Source organism: Toxorhynchites rutilus, chromosome 3, assembly GCF_029784135.1.
Source record: "Toxorhynchites rutilus septentrionalis strain SRP chromosome 3, ASM2978413v1, whole genome shotgun sequence".
In the NCBI taxonomy this organism is placed as follows: domain Eukaryota; kingdom Metazoa; phylum Arthropoda; class Insecta; order Diptera; family Culicidae; genus Toxorhynchites; species Toxorhynchites rutilus.
In genome coordinates this window covers 65,500,263-65,514,576 of record NC_073746.1, presented here as the reverse complement: position 1 = coordinate 65,514,576, position 14,314 = coordinate 65,500,263, and the positions used below count along the sequence as shown (strand labels likewise).

The window sequence follows — 14,314 nt, the reverse complement described above, 5'->3', positions numbered from 1 at the left end:
AAAAAGAAACACCTTAATCTGTCTCATCGCTATTATATTGTCAACCCATGAACAAATTCTCCCAACTCAATCAAATTATCTCGACTCAGCTTATGTTTTCTGGCCAACGAATTTATCTCAGCGGCGGATCGTTTCATTGCTTCTTGCCACTTTTCGCCACTGCTCAGTGCTTCATGGTCAGCACAGTAGAATATTTCGTTGACGTCCTCTTCCAGCTTGTATGACATGACGTACTTGAAAACCTGTCGCAATCCTTCAACCACTTTTCCTCTGAGAGTTTCGTCTCTGCAGACCAAATTAAGCACAAAAATTCCATCGTCTCCCACAAGTTTCCTGGCGTTGCACAGAACATCACGTTCGATGAATGCCTGCGGCGGACAACTCATTCCCAGCGTTGGATCTTTACTGTCAACGTCGAAGAGGATCGCCCTGAAACAACGATCTCTCTCGGCACTGTCCTTCAGAAAGTCGATGCCGTCTCTGATTTCCACTTTCAGTCGGTCGTCTAGCGTGAGACCAAAATATTTGGTTGCTACCGTCAACATTTCCGGGTCAATTTCCACCGCCACAAGTTTAGTGTTCCTGTGAGACATTGCATAAGTTAAACAGTCGTTTCAAAATAAAGAAGCATTACCTTAGGCATTTATGGATAAAAGTACAAAGACCGCCTCCTCCCAATCCAACGACCATCACGCTCTTATTGTCATCGTGTGGACCCAATTCAGTAGCCAAGTGCACCCCAGTAGTCATATACAGATGATGTTGACAGGCAAGATAGCCAGGATCTACAACTTTTTTCGATTCCATCGATTTACCTTTCCCCCTCACAATCTTAATTGCAGCCTCCGATTGGATCACAAACTGATTGTTCAAAAAAATAAGCCGTCGGAAGATTTTATTATCATCTCCCAGAATTTCCTCCACAATATAATCTCCGGATAAATCGCTGTGGCCTTTGAAAACAGTTTCTCTTCGGCCCACTTCCGAACCGAGCGATAGGTAAGGGATCTGGAATAACAAAAACAAATTGTGAACATTTTAAGCGTGTTTTGCATCTTTCAGTTTATAAACTCACATGTGCATGCAGCCCTTGGGGAGCCAACGATTTCACGCTCTCTGCCAGCTCATCTTTCACCGCATCCCAGCTGACATAATCGTGCCCGCGGTGCATCGATACAATTGCCAACCTGTCGTGACTTGCCGATGCTAGCAGCTTTTGCCTTCCCTGAGGGGTCGAAAAAAGCCATTCTGTCTCTCGGCCCTGGGGAACGATGAAGGCCGCATACTTGCCATTGCCCCGGACTGGCTTCTGATCGAGCACGTGAATCGTGTACCGCGGAGTTTCCTGCCCCGGTCGGTGTAAATCCATCGAAATCTCGCTCATGCCGGCGATACTACCCCTCACTAGACCGTTGCAAACCATTGCGGCTTTCTGAGCAGCCGCTATCGAGAGCGTGATCTCATCCGACTTCTGAACCCGTTGAATTTGCTCACCCGCTAAGCAAATCTCGAACACCTTCATTGGTAGCTTCTTAAACTTCGTGGCTACGACCATGAACACTGGCATCGCCATTCCATCGGAGTTATCTTCCGCAGTTTTTTGCTCGGCTTCCGCGCAACGAACCACGCGAAACATGAAATCATGCTCGGGGAAGAACGCTAAAACTTGCTTCAGAATGTGCTCCTGCAGCAGGGAAACACATATGTAGCGTCCACCAACGCGAAGCACGCGAGCGATTTCGGAGAAGTATTGACGAACGGTGCTAACAGTGGCCTCGCTATCATCACTGAACAACGCATCCAGCGTGCCTTTATCCAAAACCACTGAGTACTTCTCGTCGCTGAATTTCATCGCTGTGGCATCCATGTGATACCACAGCATTTCGGGCCGTTCCAGCTTGTTCGCTTCCTGCATCTGTTTGATAACGACCTGGGAAATATCGATATTGGTGATTTGTCTGGAATGAATAGATGTTATTTTTCATTGTGGTGTGGGATGTTCCCAACTCACTTCAATCCCACGTCGTACAAATCCAGGCTCAGTTTGGAATTACCACATCCAACCATAAGAATCTCATCTTTGCCCTTAATGTACTTGTGCAAATGGCCACAAAGCTCCGGATACTCTCCGTACCTGGTGAACAAATGTATTTTATATTAATCCTTATGGTATAGGAAATGTCATCGCTTACCATTCGAAGGCCTTCTTCCCACGCTTTTTGAAGAAACTATTCCAGTAGTCGGTAGAACCGAAGTCACTTGCCGTTTTCGGAAGAAGACTCATTGCAGAGGCAAATGTTGCACATGGAGCGTGCGACCGGTGTGGAGCAACGTAAATAAATCGGAGTGATTGTTTTGATTCTGTAAACGTCAAATCGATACTGGCAGGGCTGTCGCTCAGTCTTTCGAGGAGAAAAAATCATGTGTAACGAGCGTAACGCATTCCCGAGTGGTCGGACGTCACACAGTGCGCAATGAATTTTTGCTTGAAATATGAGGTTGGGGAAAAAGACGTCCATTATTTTTTCGGTAGATGGCTGTGGTGATCGATATCTCGTATAGTATCGATCAAACAATTTTAAATTTGTGCTCGTTGTAAAGATTACATTTCACACTAAAAAAATATGCTGTTTTTTGTGAGTTACAGGGTGTTAAGAATGGAAGTAAACAAAGAGAAAATTCGGAACATTTCACAGTTTTTCTTTGATAAAGTGTAAACCATGCTGCTGCAAAAAATTTGGTACTTTCGTATTAGTGTCACTGGAACCGAAATACAATAGATAGCAATTTTATTGTGCACACTGGCATCCAGATATCTTTTGTATTGTTGCTGCCTTGTTGTTTGTAGTGTTCTGTCATTTTTTATTGTTAAGAAAATGCATACAACAAGGCAACAACAATACAAATAATATTTGAATGCCAGTGCGAGCAATAAAAAAGCTATCTACAGTCGAATTTCACTCGTTGCACTAAGCTCTTAGCCCAATTTGTGAACGACTTTCACTCGTTGGGCTGAACTGTCAAAGTCGAAAATCGATCGAGGGTCACACCGATTGTTTGTTGTTATGGGAAACGCAGAAAAGTTTTCACACCACTGACGTTTATTTCATTCGTGGTTGAGTTTCGTTCTAGGTTGGATTAATTGGTAAGTTCTTAATGAAGTTTGATATTAAAATTAGCGTAGATTTAATATACGTTCATTTCGATCGCCAGGCTCAAAATGGATGGTTTGCAAGGATCCAGTACGAACGTTAACCGGAAACGGAGGAGCAATTTCCTGACGCTGGTGGAGAAGGTTCGCATAATTGAAGATTTTGAAGCAGGATGTGGTACGCATGACTTTCTTGGGAAGAAGTACGGCGTAGGATCTTCTACGGTCACGAGAATAATCCAAAAGAAAGAAGCAATTCGTGAGGCGGTGGACAAGTTTAAGGAATATGGTGTAAATAATCGAAAAACATTGAAAGAGCAGACGTTCCCTTTGCTGGAAGAAGCTCTTTACATCTGGATTTTACAGCAGCGGCAGTCCAACATTTTGTTGACAGTGGATATTCTTAAAGCAAAGGCGGAGCTGCTGTTTAAGATGTTCCAGGACCGGGGGCTCTATGCGGTGCACGGTTTTTCTGCTTCGGATGGCTGGATGCATCGTTTTAAGCAGCGGTTTGGATTGCGCGTGAAAGCCGTAACAGGAGAAAAGGCATCGGTAAACGTTGAAGCGTACCTAAATTTCAAGAAGGTTCTACAGAAGAAGATTCAGGAAATGCAGCTATCACTATCCCAAGTCTTTAATGCAGATGAATCTGTCTTGTTCATCAAGCTCCTAGCCACACGCTCTGTCGTTACCTGTGATGAGACCGTGGCAAGCGGACGGAAGCAAAACAAGACAAGGTATACGTTTATGCCTTGCTCCAACATAGATGGTTCCCTAAAGCTTCCGTTGTATTTCATTTGCACTGCTGCAAAACCACGAGGAATCAAAATCGAAGAACTTCCCGTTTCATATAATCATTCCAAAAAGGCTTGGATGACCAGACTGTTGTTCCGTCAATGGTTCCACGAAGAGTTTGTCCCCGCTGTTCGAAAATTTTCGGCCGAGAGAGGATTGGAGCCAAAGGCATTGCTGGTTCTTGATAATTGCACCAGTCATTATGACGTTGACGAATCTCTACAGAGTGACGATGGACTGATTCAAGTGATCTACCTCCCACCAAATGTAACTGCTGAATGCCAGCCGATGGACCAATCGGTCATCAATGCAATCAAGCGAAAGTATAAAAGAAAACTGATGCTCGCATTAATTCTGGAAAACGAACACTTAAGGTAAATTTCCAAATATTAAACATTAAATTTTTGTAATTAATTCCAAATATAAACACAAAACTATGCGCACGATAGTTTTTCGTCTGTGCTTTTTCAAAATTTAAATTCAAATTCTAATTGAGGTTTTATTTATGTACTTTCCTCTTTAGTTTCGAAGAACGATTGAAGAAGATTAATCTTCAACAGTGTATTTCGTGGTTGGCAACCTCTTGGGAGGAGATATCTGACAAAACTATACGTAATTCGTGGAAGAAATTGATCGATGGTTTGCCGGAGGATGCTGTTAATGTAGACTCGAAAGCGGCCGATGATGACTTCAAAGCGCTTGTGTCCAGGATTGACAGTTTGGCAGGAACAAAAACATCTGAGCAAGATATTGATCTGTGGATCAAAGATCAGGTGTATGATGGTGATCATAATCCAGATTGGGTAACCAGTGAAGTGTTCTCTGATGACGAGATTTTGTCATCAGTTCTCAAGAAAGATCAACCTGAAATGCAAGAAGAATGGTTGGTAGACACAGAAGATGGAAGTAATTCGTTTGATACTTCCATTACTAGTACCGGAGATCCTGATTTTGGCGATGCAATCAAGTCAATTGATTGCCTAGTTCGCTATATGAAGCATGATGTTGCAGAAGTATGCCGTTTGAACGCGCTACGTTCGAAAATCACTGAAGTTGAATGGCTAAAACGAGCATGTTGAAGAACGTGGTTTGTTTAATTTACGTGGTTTGTTTAATTTTGTTTGAAACGTTTAAAATAAATATTGTTTTTGTTGAATAATATTCGATTTTATTTATTTCAATGATTCATTTAAAATTTATTTTAAACCTAAAAACACCATCCACGAGCCCCTCGAAAAAAATTTTACGTTGTCAGAATTGACGTTTGCCTTCGATTTAGTTGGGCTATAGCCCAACGAACGGGAGCCCAACTAAATCGAAGCCCAACTAAAGATAGCCCAACGAGTGAAATTCAACTGTACTGTATTTCGGCTCCCGTGACGTTTGTTTATTGGCCCAAAAAATGATCTGTGCAAATTTTTACCTCGATCAGACATGGTTTAAAGGTGCCTCAAAGTGTTTTAAGCGCTACAGATGTTTAAACCACCGTTGTACAAGTACTGCACGTAGCTGAACGTATTAAAATCAATGATCTAGAACGCTTTTAGGTCGCTTCTAAGACTCCTCCCGCCGTACTTACCAGCTATTGGATCTTTTGATTACCAACTGTTAAGATTCTTCTCATTGTGTAGCATAAAAAGCGTCTTGTCCAAAAGCTGGACGAGGAAACAAAGAAGTTCTGAGAGGATGGAGTTCTCAAATTGCGTGAAGGATGCTGAGATATTGTAGAACAAAACGGTGCATCTATAATCGAATAACTGGATGTCTATAAAATTATGCTTTTGATTTCTTCCTTAGAATCGATACGAATTTTTCAGGACAATATTTACCATGATTTGAGAATTAAGGGTTATATTTCAACGGAATCATCGATCACGATGATACTGAAGGTGTTTTATTCCCACGAGGTTAATTGTAGCCGCCAGGACTGGACTGTCTAACGTACCCCCTATGATCAGAATGTATCGGGACTTTTTTTATAAAACAAAATAGAGTTCAATTTTTGGCAAATTTATTTTATCTCCTTTAAAATATGATCCATCTGGGAGCCGATCTGGCGTAGTGGTAACATCCATACCTCTCACGCTGAAGATCACGAGTTCAATTCTCACTCCCAACATTCTTCCAAAATTGGAAGTAAAAAGTGACGAACCAGCCAAAAGTGTTGAAAGTCACTATAATACAGATATATAAAAAAAAAATTATCCATCTGATCCAGCATCCCTGGTAGGCCGACGAAGGGATGGCCTCTAGTTCCCTCGTCGCATTCTGTTTGATCTTTTCTTCTCGACTGAAATCTCTTTCCACGAAGTGGCAACTTCAACTTGGGAAACAACAAAAAAGTCATGATGTTTGATCAAATAATTCAGTACAATTCGGACTCGATGCGATGGCGCGTTATCATCATGCAAAATCCAAGAAATCCACATTTCCGGTCGATTGTGACGTACAGGCAGACACTAATGGTGGGATGGCACTAAAACCTGACAGATGTGCATCTTATGGTCGTACCAACATAAGAAAAAAAAAAGCCGGTTTCCGTATGCACGATATAAATAAAAAATTCCCGGTACTTTCTGATCATAGTGTATTTATACATCAGACAAAACACCCCTCCCGAATAATGCTATATTATAACATTTTGCGCACGACCCAGCGATTTTGTATGAGGGTCGCGTTAGACTGCGGTGACACTGCTTGCAGGTCCTTACGAAACTGTGGCTACATTAAATGCATGCAATCGTGAGAAGTAAACAACTACATAGAATTGTATTGGTGTGGTAGCTTGTTTCCTTTTGTCAGTTATCGTACAATCTCATCTCGGTCTTATGTTTCAATAAGTTTTTCAATAAGAACGCTACAAAAGTCCATATTATCCAATTCGGGCCAAAAATATTCGGTTATCATTTAGCGGCAGCGATTCCCATTCACAGTAACGTGCCGGTCTTGTTCATCACGAAAGAAGTACAGCCCAATGACGCCGCCGGACCATAAACCGCACCAAACCGTTTTTTTTCGGAATGCAATGGTGACTCATGGAGTATAACGCATATTTTGCTCATTGACGAAGCCATTCAGCCAGAAATGAGCCTCATTGCTGAAGATGAGGTCAAGCGGCTTCAGTTCTTGCGTCAATTTGATCTTGTAAGGATGTAGGCTAAGATCTTCTCTCAAAATTCGGCACAACGACGTCACAGAGATGTCCAACGCTTGAGAACGACGTGTGAGAGACTGATTTGGGTCTTCCTCAATTGATGCGCTAGCGGCAGCAATATTCTCGACATGATTATGATGATTATGACGACCATAAATTGGACGTAACGCTATTAAAGTTGAGGCCATTGACTCCGAATTTCGGTAGTAAATTTTAATAATCTCGACTCGTTGTTGGATCGTTTATCTTTCCATTATGAAATGGCAAACGGTACTTAAACGATTTCGTGCCGAAAGATCTAAACCCTACCAAACATTCTGGAACTGCGCCCAATAGTAAAAACACTGGGTCATTATGAAGGGGCATCTTCTAAAACGACCTAAATTGGTGGAGAATGTAGAAGAAATGAAGAAAGCATGGGTTAATATGCAAAAAAAAACTGTCGTGCAGAACCTTATGGCTGGGGTTAAGGCCAAGGATCATTCATTCGGATATGAAGGTGAAATAAATTCAATGAGTGATGCCAAAACTAACTTTAATTGTTTCTTTTTACTACCTGATTATTTGGTGATAATCGGTTAAAAATTCGAATTTTGAGTGTGCTTTTTGTTTGTTTTAGAGATGCTTTAAACTTTGCTGTTCATTCGCCGTTGAAATATATTAAGGGATTGTGCTATGGAGTTGAGTCTTCACTCCTGATTTTAAAGTCGATTTCGCACATATCAAATCACGATCACTTTGTTAGAGAAAATGATTCTACTTCGTTTGGACAGGTGGGTTGAAACGAACAGTTTGCTGCCAAATACGCAGTTTGGCTTCCGCCGAGGTAAAGGGACGAATGATTGTCTCGCGCTGCTATCTTCGCATTAAATCGCATTTGCTCGCAAAGAAAAAATGGCTTCCGTTTTCCTCGATATCAAAGGGGCATTTGATTCAGTTTCCATGGGAATTCTCTCAGAGAAACCTCATAATCATGGACTTTCGCCATTTCTGAATAATTTCCTGTACAATTTACTGTCAGAAAAGCACATGTTTTTCAATCATGGCAGCTTGAAATCTTCTCGATACAGTTCTATGGGCCTACCACAAGGCTCCTGCCTAAGCCCCCTCTGGTATAGTTTTTACGTCAATGATATGGATGATTGTCTAACTAGAAACTGCACGCTGAGACAACTTGCAGACAATGGAGTTATTTCCATCACGGGTACTAATCCCGCCGTTTTGCAAAAACCCTTGCAAGATACCCTGAACAACCTGTTCACGTGGGCTCTTAAGCTTGGTATCGAATTCTCTGCGGAGACAATCGAATTGGTCGTTTTTTCTAGGAAGCACGAACCCGCCCAATTCCAGCAAACCGATCAGGTACTCGATGTTTTTCAAATAACTTGGAGCATATTTTGATCCTAAATGTACCTGGGGAATACACATTGCGTATTTGAAACAGAAATACCAGCAAAGAATCAATTTTCTCCAAACAATAACCGGAACATGGTGGGGCGCCCATCCAGGAGACCTCATTCAGTTGTACAAAACAACTATATTATCAGTGTTAGAATATGTCAGTTTTTGCTTCCGATCAGCTGCCAGGATTCATATTCTCAAGCTGGAGAGGATACAATATCGTTGCTTGCGTATAGCCATGGGGTGTTTGCATTCGACACATACGATGAGTCTCGAAGTCTTGGCAGGAGTACCCCCGGTTACTCTTAGGTTCACAGAATTATCCTACATGAAGTGTGAAGTGTGCTGCAAGGGATGATTCGCTCAATGAACCTAGTGCAATTCCTTCTGAATCGCATCAAAGCATTCCTAAACGGAAGAAACGAAAATATCAGAACAATGATAACGATGATGTCATTCTAAATAACATAAGTTTCGCGGATGTAGTAAGAAGGTCCAACAATGGTAATGATAATAATATAAAGAGCAATAGTATCAAGCAAAATAGTCGTAAGACTCAGTCGGTTATTGTAATAAAACCCAAAGAGTCCAAACAAGCTTGTGAGGAAACTCGTAAGCATTTAAAAACGAAACTAGATCCAAAAACACACAAAATTGGTAATTTAAGGAATGGTAGAGATGGCTCCATCATTGTTGAGTGTTCAACTGGAGCCAACATAAATGATGTCAACAATGATATTGAAAGCAATTTGGGTGAAAATTATCATGCTGTTGTTCCCATATCGGTGCCAAGATTAAAAATTGTGGGCATGAGCATTCCTCCGATCAGCATTCCACCGACGTTTTCATTGACTATTTAAAGAGTCAAAATGAATACATCGCAATTAAAGATGTAAAAGTTTTGAAAGTTTTCTAAAATGCACGCTTCACATACAACAAGTATAGCGCTATGATTGAAGTAGATGTTGACACATATAATAATTTACTGAGTGCGAAAAAAATAAATGTGGGGTTTGATCGGTGCTCCGTAGTTCCCGCGATTAGTGTGTTAAGATGCTTCAAATGCGGAGAATTTTGGACATAAGAGCACGGATTGCAAACAAAATTGTGAAACGTGTTCTAGCTGTAGTCAGAAACACAAGACATCTGAGTGCAGGTCAACTGTATTGAAATGTGTTAATTATTTGAAAATGAATAGAGAACGTAAAATGAATTTGGACGTCAACCATGCCGCATTTAGTTCTGAATGTTTAGTATACAAAAGACTTTATGAATTGAAAAAAGGCAGCTTACATTTAAATAAATAGAAACCATGTTCCAGAAGAATTGTGAATCAATTTCATGTTCTGTATTTAAATATTGCGGGGTTGTCAATAAACTACGTAGCATTACCTCAGATTGTTGAGGAAAATCGTCCACTTTTAGTTTTATTATCAGAAACGCATATTGTTGAAATTGAATCATTTGATCAATATAGTATTCCGGGATATAATGTTGCTGCTCGTTTATCACATTCTTGGTTGGTAAATGACTGGACTAAGCGTACCATCGGTACTTCGCGTACCTGCAGGCATAAAATAGACCCCATTCGTGGTCCTTAGCTTCCTGTCCAGTAACTCCTATCCCTACCTCCCCGTGGTGCCGGCTGGGGTACGAGTAACCATAGTGAAGATCGGGTAACCAACCCCGGTGGGATCTTGGTCGTATGCTGACAGGGAAGGGGGCCTATCCGAGCGTCTGTTCACCATGGAAGTGCGGCTCAAAACAGCGTCTGATCCCCATGTTAGGAGCGGCTGATCACTGTCTTCGTGCCAGCGGGGACTCTATAAAGAGCTGTGCACGACGGTCCTCCGGCGAGACAGGGGGTTGGTGCAGGCCCTGCAAGCCATCCGTAAAAATTAAACGCACAGGAAAATTCACAAAGAAATTCGAGACAGGACAATCGGACTAGACCCACGCAAAGAACACGGACTAGAGATTGGAAACTCGGAACATGGAACTGCAAGTCTCTCAATTTTCTTGCGAGTACCCGAATTCTTTCGGAAATATTGAGAGCCCGCAATTTCAACATCGTAGCGCTGCAGGAGGTGTGCTGGAAAGGTTCGATGGTGCGATCGTTCCATGGTGGATATACCATCTATCAGAGCTGCGGCAACACACACGAGCTGGGTACAGCTTTCATCGTGATGGGGGAGATGCAAAAACGGGTGATTGGTTGGTGGCCGATCAATGAGAGAATGTGCAGATTGAGGATGAGAGGCCACTTCTTCAATATCAGCATTATCAACGTCCACAGCCCCCATCTAGCTAGCACCGATGACGATGAAGAAGAATTCTACGCGCAGCTAGAGCGTGAATACGATCGCTGCCCAAAACACGACATCAAATTCGTCATCGGTGATTTGAACGCTCAGGTCGGCCAGGAGGAGAAATTCAGACCAGTAATTGGTAGGTTCAGCGCCCATCAGCGAACCAACGAAAACGGCCTAAGACTTATCGACTTCGCTGCCTCCAAGAACATGGCCATACGTAGCACCTTCTTCCAGCACAGTCTCCAATACCGTTACACCTGGAGATCACCACAGCAAACAGAAACACAAATTGACCACGTTTTGATCGACGGTCGGCACTTCTCGGATATCATCGACGTCAGAACCTATCGTGTCGCTAACATCGATTCAGACCACTACCTGGTGATGGTCAAACTGCGTTCTAAATTGTCAGTCGTCAATAACATAAGACACCAGCGCTCACCACGGTACCACCTACGACGACTACAGGAGCCGAACGTTGCTGCAACATATTCGCAGCGTCTTGAAGCTGCGTTACCGGAGGTAGACGAACTGGATGCTGTTCCCTTCGATGAATGCTGGAACTCCTTAAAATCAGCAATTAGCAGCACAGCAGAGACCGTCATCGGGTATGAACAACAAGGACAACGGAACGAATGGTTTGACGACGAGTGCCGAGCGCTCCTGAACGAGAAGGATGCAGCACGCGCAGCCATGCTGCAACGAGCGACTCGACAAAACGTGGAACGATACAGACTGAAACGAAGGCAGCAAACACATCTCTTTCGGGAAAAAAGCGCCGCCTGGAAGAGAAAGAGTGTGAGGAGATGGAGCTGCTTTATCGTTCTCGAGAATCGCGGAAGTTCTTCAAGAAACTAAACGCCTCGCACAAAGGCTTTGTGCCGCGGGCCGAAATGTGCAGAAACAAGGAAGGAGGCATTTTGACGAACGAACGCGAGGTGATCGAAAGGTGGAGGCAGCACTACGATGAACACCTGAACAGCGCGCAGACAGGAGACCTAGACGGCGTTGAGGAGGACTACACCGGTGCAATGAACAACGACGACGTACCACCCCCGACGATGGGTGAAGTTAAGGAGGCCATTAATCAGCTCAAGAACCACAGAGCAGCTGGTAAGGATGGCCTCGTAGCGGAGCTCTTCAAGGGAGGGCCGAGAAAACTTGTAGAGTGTATGCACCGGTTGATAGTCAGGATCTGGGACACAGAACAGCTACCGGAGGAGTGGAAGGACGGGGTAATCTGCCCCATCTATAAAAAAGGCGACAAGTTGGATTGTGGGAACTATCGTGCCATCACAATCCTGAATGGTGCCTACAAAATTTTGTCTCAGATCCTCTTCCGCCGCCTATCGCCAATAGTAAGTAGATTTGTGGGAAGTTATCAGGCCGGATTCATGCCCGGTTTTACAACAAGTCTAGTCAGTTTATCTGCTTCGCCGACGACGTGGACATAATCGGAAGAACACATGCGACGGTAGCCGACTTGTATACCCGACTGAAACACGAAGCAGGGGTGATTGGGCTTGGGATCAATGCGTCTAAGACTAAATACATGCTAGCAGGAGGGACTGATCGCAACAGAGTTCTTCTTGGTAGTAGTGTTGTGATCGACGGCGACGAGCTCGAGGTGGTAGAGGAATTTGTCTACCTTGGCTCGTTGATAACAACTGACAACAACAACAGCCGTGAAATTCGAAGACGCATTGTCAATGGAAGTCGAGCCTATGGGCTCCGCAATTCCTTGAGGTCCAACAAACTCCGACCCCGTACGAAGTGTACCATGTACAAATCCCTAATTCGACCGGTTGTTCTCTATGGGCACGAAGCATGGACGATGCTTGAAGAGGACTCACAAGCGCTTGGAGTTTTCGAACGCCGAGTGCTCAGAACAATATACGGTGGTGTACAGGAAAGCGGAGTATGGAGAAGGAGAATGAACCACGAACTGGCGCAACTCTACGGCGAACCCAGCATTCAGAAAGTCGCCAAGGCTGGACGAGTGCGATGGGCAGGGCATGTTGCAAGATTGACGGACAGCAGCCCTGCAAAGATGGTGTTCGCATCGAATCCGGTAGGAACAAGAAGGAGAGGAGCCCAGCGAGCGAGGTGGTTGGACCAGGTGGAGCAGGACTTGGCAAGAATCGGTGCAGCCGGGAGTTGGAGAACTGCAGCCATGGATCGGGATTATTGGCGAAAAATTGTGAAGAAGATCTAATCTCTCAATGGGATGTAGTATCATTATAAATAAATAAAATAAAAAATAAAAATTATCACATTCTAGACATACTGGCGGTGTTGCTATTTATGTCAAAGAATCAGTTGATTTCAATCTTCGCCTCAACGAAGTTATTGATGGAAACTGGTTTTTGGGCATTACAGTTGAACGTGGCATGAAGATGGGTAATTATGGTGTTTTGTATCATAACCCCAGCGTTTTGTTGAAATTTTAGAAATCTGGCACGAAATTTTCCTTGATTCTAGCAAATTAAATATATTAGCTGGTGATTTCAATATCAATTGGCGTGATGACTACAATTCGAACCATTTGAAGCGCTTATCTGATTTCTTCAATTTGAAACAAACAGTAAATGAATTCACGCGTATTTCCAGGCACAGTAAAACTTTAATTGATCATGTTTATTCCAATTTTGAAACTATTAAAACAGTCACGGATATCAATTTGAAAATAACCGATCATGAGACCTTAGTTATCAATATTGTAGATAATTTCGCGGCAAACGACGAGTTTGTTAAATTAAAGTGCTGGAGGAAATATTCGAAACATGCTGTTTCGAATCTTGTGACGAGAAGCCTGGATTTTCCATTCGAGGTCGATAATTTAGATGAATCAGCAGCTGTTCTAACTATTACCTTGAAAACGTGTACAAATCAGCTAGTGACGCAAAAGTTTGTACCTTTGAAAAACTCGAATAGCTGGTACACTTTGGATCTTTTGCGCCTTAATCGTGAGAGAGACAAATGGTACAACAAATTTCGTAGAATAAATGATGGAAATCATTGGAATATGTACACGATCGCGCGCAATAGATATTCACAATCGATTAAGAAAACTCGTTGTGAATATATTCAGAGGAAGATTGATCAGCATCAAAACAACAGCAAAGACTTATGGAAAATTTTGAAATCTTTATTGAAACCTAGTAATAGTAAACCGCGGTCCATAGCTTTTCATGGCACACTTGAACAGTCTGAACAGACTATAGCATCTAAGTTTAATGATTATTTTGTCAATAGTGTTTCATTGATCAATCAGTCCATTGAATTGGTCGATGAACCTGATGAAATAAAACAGCCGGTTGATAGTAATTGTAGATTTGAAAGATTTCACTCATTAAATGAACTTAGAACTATTTGCTTTTCTTTTGGAAAAACGACTGGAGTGGATAATGTTAATGCTAGAGTTATTCAAGATTGCTTTCATGTCATTGATCACATCTTGCTGGACCTCATTAATAAGTCTTTATTAACTGGGCATGTGCC

The 14,314-nt window shown here is 42.6% G+C and overlaps 2 protein-coding genes across 3 annotated transcripts; one reads left to right on the top strand and one right to left on the bottom strand.

Annotated features, from left to right (window-relative positions):
* Positions 1-24: 24 nt before the first annotated feature.
* Positions 25-2,355, bottom strand: LOC129776790 (eEF1A lysine and N-terminal methyltransferase homolog). 2 transcript variants are annotated; one of them, XM_055782641.1, is made up of 5 exons: positions 2,193-2,355; positions 2,012-2,134; positions 1,076-1,958; positions 635-1,008; positions 25-582 (listed from the first exon to the last, which is right to left on the bottom strand). In XM_055782641.1, the coding sequence occupies exons 1-5, from the start codon at positions 2,282-2,284 to the stop codon at positions 33-35; spliced, it is 2,022 nt and encodes a 673-aa protein (XP_055638616.1). In that variant the 5' UTR covers positions 2,285-2,355; the 3' UTR covers positions 25-32. The 2 variants fall into 2 exon arrangements, with proteins under 2 accessions (XP_055638616.1, XP_055638617.1); XM_055782642.1 differs by lacking the exon at positions 2,193-2,355 and having other exon boundaries at positions 1,076-1,930; positions 2,012-2,127.
* Positions 2,356-2,977: 622 nt separating this feature from the next.
* On the top strand, positions 2,978-5,025 carry LOC129777768 (jerky protein homolog-like). The gene is made up of 2 exons (XM_055784245.1): positions 2,978-4,320; positions 4,470-5,025. Exons 1-2 carry the CDS (start codon positions 3,221-3,223, stop codon positions 5,023-5,025), a joined length of 1,656 nt encoding a protein of 551 aa, XP_055640220.1. The 5' UTR covers positions 2,978-3,220.
* Positions 5,026-14,314: the final 9,289 nt, after the last annotated feature.